The following is a 7,604-nucleotide window of genomic DNA, read 5'->3' as shown; positions in this document are numbered from 1 at the left end:
GTCACTCTAATCTTGTATGGCCGTTTAATAGAGTTACGTCCCTTCGAAGTTTCGCCAAATATTGAAAGCGTTGTATTTGTAAGTAACTGCAATCGAACGGATCTGTGATGCAATCATGTTACAGGGATCTCTTCATTTCAGCCGCCCGGACGGTAAAGTTGTCATATTTGCCCGTGTGGCGGAGACACTTCATTAGAAGGAGAATGGATGACATTCAGAAATGGATTCAGTGTGGACGATATCGGGTGTACGCTTGGTCGATAGCGGGGATGGAGACAAGCGTGGTGGTGAAGTCGAACGACCTGGAGGTCGCCTTTGACATGGGCTACTCGTCGAGGGAGAGTATCAAGTGCAGGGATGTATTTATCAGGTAATCTTCTTGGTCAGGTGTAGTCATGTAGTTTCTTCAGGTTGTCTCGAGAGAGGGTCATGTGTTGGGTTGTCTTCATCAGGTTGTTGTCTATGGAGAAGTTCAGGTATAGGCAGAGCCTGGTACAGCTTTTTGAGAAAGGGTAGGGGATGGGGGATTCACACCCTTGAGAAAGAGGGAGCGCACACTTTATTGTCTCCATATTTTCAATGATCACTTAATAAACCTCTGACAGCTCTGCGGCACCCACCACCACCCCACCATCCTCGGGATCCCCAGTGATAGAGTTGTATTGGGTTATCACACTTAAGAGAGGGTCAGTTGTAGGGTAATATTCTTCATGCGCTCTGTTTCTAGTTTCTGATTTTCAGTTAATCATGAAATACTGAATCTATCCTTCGCATATTGAACAACTAACTCAATGGCAGTGGCCATATTGGATCTAAGTCAGGGTAACACATGTTCTGTTTTTGCCACAACAGGATTGTATGGGAACCTGGAAATATGGCTGTATTAGAACAGAGGTTACATGGAAAGATATGAGTAATCTGTGTTGAAAAGAATGCCGTCAAACTAAACTCACTCACCCCAGGTACGTTTGTTTCCAGCCACGGTCACATGGATCACATTGCAGCGCTACCCCACCACGCCACCAAACGAAGTCTGTTCAGCCTTCCGCGGCCCAACTACTATGTCCCCACCCACCTCCCTGACCTCATCCGCTCTGTTGCCGAGGGATTCAAAAGTATAGATGAGACAACCACAGCTCTGACCAAGATGAGCATTGTGCCGCTTGGTCCAGATGACGTAGCAAAGGTGAGAATGGTTTACAAAAGATAAAGGTTATTGGCCTGATTTTGTGACACAGTGTTTGATGTTAGTGTTTACTTACGGGATTATTTATGGAAGAGTGATCAATTTCAAAGAACGATAGCTCTAAATTATTATTTTTGCAAAATGTAATAACTATATGAGCAGATATGAAATGAAATCCAAGTTCATTTGCAGTTTGAAAACATAAATGTAAATTGTCTAGTAGTCCATGGACAAGTAAGATACCAATATTGGATTGCCTGAAATGAAAACTGACTTGTCACAGGCGTCGGGTGATGGGAGTTTTGAACCCCTGAGAGGTAAACATAAAAGACAGAATTCATGGCTGTCAAATTCTTTATTATATGAAATGTAAAATCTCAGAGTATATTCATCCTCATTTTGCCAGATGAAAGATTAAGTGTATGCACAGATATGACTTTGTGTTCAGGATAATATAATGTGAATGAGTGAGTATGGTTTTACACTGCTTTTAGCAATATTCCAGCAATATCAGGTGCTGGGGACACCAGAAATGGGCTGGCTCCACACATAGTGACATTGTGCACAGTTGGGGAATCGATCTCAGGGCTTGAGTGTGACTTAACCTGCTAGACAACTACAACTCCATAAAATAAAGGAGTGACAACCATTAATTCTTTCCTATATATAACTCAATGTCTACATGTCTATATATTAGCTGGAAGTAATTAATGTGAGTCATAAAACATCACAATTAAGTGTCATTGCCATGGATTATGCAGAAACATGCATGATACTCACATGGTAAACTCTTTGTCATGATTACCATTAGAGCTTGTTTTCGTTGCATATTGTCATATCGATAATGGCTTCTGTCTGATCGATAATCGATCGATTCTAATTGTTTGTACTGTCATTCCATTTTCAAACACGAATGTCAGCGATCACTTTTAGGAATGGGGCCCATATTGCTAGGTAAAAGAAAACACAGAATAAAACTAAATCATTAGTTTCCGATTAATCGATCTGCAGTTCATTAGTAATTGACAATCACTTATTTTGACTTGGCTCCAACGATTAACCGATCCTGTGATTAATTGCTCCAGCTCTAATTACCATGACTACCCATGAATTTAACCATCATATGACAAAGATTCAGGGGAGATAGGGTAGCTAGGGTATTGCTAAAAGTGGTGTACCTCTAAACTCACTCACTCAAACAGATGCAGAGTACAGCCACCTGACACTAGACTCATCCTAGCGAAAGATACTGCCTTTGGTCACTAGTCACAATTGTTACTTTTCATGTTTATAATCATGGCAGTCACTTTATGAGTTTCTAGCTGACAGGGATTACTTCATCCTCGATACCTCAAGGGTATACGTTCCAGTGAATCTCCACTATACCCCGGATGCATCTACGGCTCAGCATGAAAAATGTATTACCTCCCTTTGCTGGCTCCGCATTCTCACAGTAGCCAATCAGTTAAGGCGCCATTACAACTGAACTTGCCAGTGTCAACGAAGATAGTGGTTGCAGGTGCGAAGTTTGTTCTCAGTGCGACACAGATTTGGGGGAAATCAAACAGACAAATTGATAGGTCTGAAAATTAAATAAATATATCCGCAAGAACACCTTCTGCCTCTTTCAGAGAACTTGTGTGTGGTTCGTGTTGCCAAATATGATCAGTTGGATAATTTAAAAAATGAAAGTGAGTTGTGATTGTTTCGCTCAACTTCCCAACGTATACAATTGATTGGACAAAAAGCCAGCCAAGGGAGGTAATAAAATTATCGGGCTGAGCCGTAGATGCATCCAGGGTATAGTGGAGACATATCGGAACGTATACCCTGGAAATATCGAGGATGGGATTACCTGAACCTGCTTAGACTTTGCCACAGGTCAGTCAGTAAATGTGGGCAAATTGGGATTCAAAAGTGAGTTTGGTTTTTTGTAAATACTTCTAGGATGTATACTATGTCTTGTTGGAGCTGACATCTATTCCACTGATAACAGGGCTGAAATTGAGGTAGTCTGTCTCACAGCCCCTGAACCATATTATTTTCCCCACAGCCTAGCTGTCCCTGCAGTGATAGCCTTAAATGAAGCAAGTTTAGAGTTCCAATCTGTGTTCACCCAGAGACTCCTTTTCAATTTAAATTTATTGTTTATTATTGGTTTATTGGTTACTATCAAAATTAGGCCAGACCAATTTTGCTTTTTGTTTTACAGGCTTTCCTACTTAACAAACCTATATGCAGGATGGAATTTTACAGAAAATCACCATTACTTTTAGTGATCATTGTAGTGTAGGGGCGGTAGGGTAGCCTAGTGGTTAAAGTGTTTGCTCGTCATGCAGAAGACCCGCGTTCGATTCCCCACAGGGTTACAATGTGTGAAGCCCATTTTCTGGTGTCCCCCCCCATGATATTGCTGGAATATTGCTAAAAAGCAGCGTGAAACTAAAAACTCACTCACTTGTAGTGTATATGGTGCAAAAACAATCTAAGAAAACAATCTTCTTGCAAGTTTAAATTCTTGTCCAATAAAAAGATTAGGATTTTATTTATTGAACAGGGAAAGTTAATTTTTCATTTCTTTTCTTATTCTTGAACAAGTATGACCAATGGACCTGTAAAACATGAAACAAAATTAGTCTGGCTTATATATATTCAGAGACTAAGCCTTAGTCTAAAATTATGGAAGAGACTAAGCTTCCTGTTACCATATTGAATGCAGTATTAAAATATCCTCTAAAATAATAGCTTAAGAACTGTCCCAGTTTTGAGCAATGTTATGGTTTTCCCCAATATATCTGCCAAGGGTTGTTAGTTTAGAATTCTATATAAATCTGTGTGCTACATTATCCACAGCTGCCTAAAGGATACTTTGTGAAGTCATTCCCCACTGTCCATCGCATCCCAAGCCAGGGCTACATTGTGTACAAGACAAGCCAGCAGCTAAAGCCAGAGTACAAGGACCAGCCTGGCACTGACCTTGGCGCCCTACACAGGAGTGGTGTACAGATACATGACACTGTTACCACACCTGAGATAGCCTATCTTGGTGAGACTTATCACTATTACTACGCCTCATAGTTGTGTCTCTTTGTTGTCAGGATGTACTGATTTGGGTTTAAATCCTCTTTGGATCTTTCACTGTGACTAGTGTCACTTGTATCTTATATAATGCTGCAATATTCCAAGGCTAATATTTTCAAAGCTTTCTTAGCGCTGAGATAATCATAATACCATTTTTAAACGTCTTTTGGCATGATGCCAAGCAATGGAGCCTGTGATTTTCTCCTGCCTGGACAGACACTATATCCTTTACAACACAGGGGCAGTTGAAGTGCTGTTTGAAGTCTTGTTAAACCTCACTCACTCTGTCAGTTAGGTGTTACTTTGAAAAACTTTCATGAATTTTACGTTTGTGATTAAGAAAATATTTCTTGATGTTTGATGTGGATACATGTGGTCTCATTTGTCTTCACTTTTCCAGGTGACACGACCTTCGAAGTATTTCTTTCACCTCCAACCCCTGACCTGTTGAAGGTCAAGGTCATCATAACTGAGGCGACCTACATTGAGGAGAAAGCCAACAAGGATTATGTTCAGCAGGCACGGGAACGTGGCCACACGCATTTGTCCGAAATTGTGTCAAACTCGCATTTATTTCATGAAGTGGATAGTATTGTGATCATGCATTTATCTGACAAATACTCTGTGGACTTTGTCAGGGACAAGTGTTCTGAAATGATCCCTTTGCCATTTAGGAGAAAAGTCAGAATTGCCACCCTGGCTAAGGAGAGGACGTCATGATGATGTATGGGAATAAGTCAAAAGCTATGACTGCCCTGGAGGCATTGTGTCAGTGTCTTTGTTTCATTTTCATTGTGTCTGTGCCAACAGTGACATTGTGTCTGGCATTGTTTTACAGTAATATTGTTACAGGATCAATGTGACAATGCAGTTGTGAAAAGCAGCCTTCACACTGCAAACTAAGATTGACAACACAAGTTATGATTTGATAAGCTGAAGTCATGTTTTCATATGTCAAACACGTTGTCAAACATGTAGGTCAGTTTGTTGATCAGGTGTCCCAAACATGGTGTGACAAGTCATTGTTGACTGCAAGTGGTTGTTTCTTAACAACATGAGTTTCACAACACTTCACACGTCAAAGTTGAGTTTGAAAACGAACTGGCATAATGAGCTGCCGTTTTAACCACTAGGCCACTCTACCACCCCATTTTGTGAATGAATCGTATTTCAGGCTACGAAACCACAGGAACAGATACTTACACACATATTCTATTTTCTTATCCATTGCCTTCATTTTGTGGGCTTAATCTTGTATTCATTATCCATAACTATGTAAATTGTAAGTGTGAAGTGAAACTTTCTCAATGTTATACTGTAAAACTTTGCTGTGTTGAGACAGTTTCTTTATGAATCTATTTTAAGTTGATAACACTGCTGAGACTGCTTTGTTGTTTAACCTTCAATACAGTCTTGTGGGATTAATGTAGCGCATTCATGTGAGTGAGTATGGTTTTATGACGCTGTTTGCAATATTCCAGCAGTATAACGATGGATGGTACCAGAAATAGGCTTTCATACATTGTATCCATCTGGAGAAGGGAACTCGGGTCTTTGGTGTGATGAGCCAATGCTTTAACCACTAGGCTACCCCTCCTCCCCTCATTCATTTGAAAAAATACTTAAACAGAAATTAAGCATGCAATTTGGGTGGGTGGGTGCTTGAGTGAGTGAGTGAGTGAGTGAGTGAGAGTGAGTGAGTGCTGTACGTTGCCGTCGACATTATCTCATCAATACGAGTACATCTGCACCAAGAATTGGTTTGACACAGAGGACAGTATCCACTGTATCCACATACATCCAGTTTACATACATGAGTTTCTCATCCACTAACCTCCCCTCATCACGTAAGTTAGAGTTTCTCATCCACTAACCTCCCCTCATCACGTAAGTTAGAGTTTCTCATCCACTAACCTCCCCTCATCACGTAAGTTAGAGTTTCTCATCCACTAACCTCCCCTCATCACGTAAGTTAGAGTTTCTCATCCACTAACCTCCCCTCATCACGTAAGTTAGAGTTTCTCATCCACTAACCTCCCCTCATCACGTAAGTTAGAGTTTCTCATCCACTAACCTCCCCTCATCACATAAGTTAGAGTTTCTCATCCACTAACCTCCCCTCATCACGTAAGTTAGAGTTTCTCATCCACTAACTTCCCCTCATCACATAAGTTAGAGTTTCTCATCCACTAACCTTCACATAAGTTAGAGTTTCTCATCCACTAACCTCCCCTCATCACATAAGTTAGAGTTTCTCAGGGTCAGACTTGTTTCTTGTTCTAGGTACCTCTGACATTTGTAATGATTCCATTGAAATAAACAGTTTTACTGTTGGACAGTGCTATCTTTTCATATCTTGTCAAAGATGGCGAATTTCACACGTTAATGCTTCTTCTCAGAAGAACTGTCGACTTCACTTCCTGGATGGAAAGGGTGAGTGAGTATGGTTTTACGTCAATATTTTAGTAATATTCCAGCAACATCATGGTGGGGACACCAGAAATGGGTTTCACACATTGTACCCATGTGGAGAATCAAACCTGGGTCTTTGGCAGGACAAGCAAACACTTTAGCCACTAGGCTACCCTAACGTCCCTCATGGATGGAGATTAGAGAGCATGAAGAATTTGGCTTTTGAAGAGTTTGACTTCTAAATACTGATGACATGAAGACAACAGCAAGAACATCTTTAAGTCACTTTATTCGGGACCCTGAAATATGATACTTTTTTCTAAAAACAAGACTAAATACAAGCAATATGAAATATGTATGTCTTTTGTTATTTAGATTTCTTTACTCTGTAGTATTGATTTTATTGTTGTCTTCATTTTCTGAAAATGACCATTATAAGTGTTAGAAATCGTATTATTTCCTAAAAAGTTTTGTAAACGTGTATGTGTTTGAGGTACATGTACCTAAACAAAGTTATTTGTTTACATACAAAATGTAACACAATATGGTACAAATTTCGATTTCACAAGTGGAACTCACACACCTGGCTGTTCTACTAGTTTAAGTTTGCAATATTGGTCAGTCGAAAAATAAATCGTCTTCCATATGAGCAATGACAGACTTTTTCAACACTCTGTAAACAAGGGACCTAACTCTTATGACCTTATTACATAGCAATGGGCCGGAAATGTGCAAGACAATAAGAATGACATGCCAGTTATTTAGGATGTAATTGATGTACCATTCATGAATATCAACTTGACTTATTGTGGTATTATCCAAGAAAGTAGACATCTTGTCCCGATATTTTTTAAATGAACATTCGTTTGACATTAAGTATCTTACTTGTTGTGGAGTTGTTTTCCCTCTGTGGGGTGTGTTGATA

At 39.9% G+C, this 7,604-nt stretch overlaps 1 protein-coding gene across 1 annotated transcript; it reads left to right on the top strand.

The window, feature by feature from the left end:
* Window positions 1-6,608, top strand: LOC137284431 (uncharacterized). The gene is made up of 4 exons (XM_067816228.1): window positions 1-370; window positions 979-1,186; window positions 4,040-4,232; window positions 4,668-6,608. Exons 1-4 carry the CDS (start codon window positions 108-110, stop codon window positions 4,985-4,987), a joined length of 984 nt encoding a protein of 327 aa, XP_067672329.1. The 5' UTR covers window positions 1-107; the 3' UTR covers window positions 4,988-6,608.
* Window positions 6,609-7,604: the final 996 nt, after the last annotated feature.

Source organism: Haliotis asinina, chromosome 1 (genome assembly GCF_037392515.1).
Source record: "Haliotis asinina isolate JCU_RB_2024 chromosome 1, JCU_Hal_asi_v2, whole genome shotgun sequence".
NCBI classification, from domain to species: Eukaryota; Metazoa; Mollusca; class Gastropoda; order Lepetellida; family Haliotidae; genus Haliotis; species Haliotis asinina.
The sequence above is the reverse complement of the archived record's forward strand: the minus strand, read 5'-3'. Positions and strand labels throughout refer to the sequence as shown.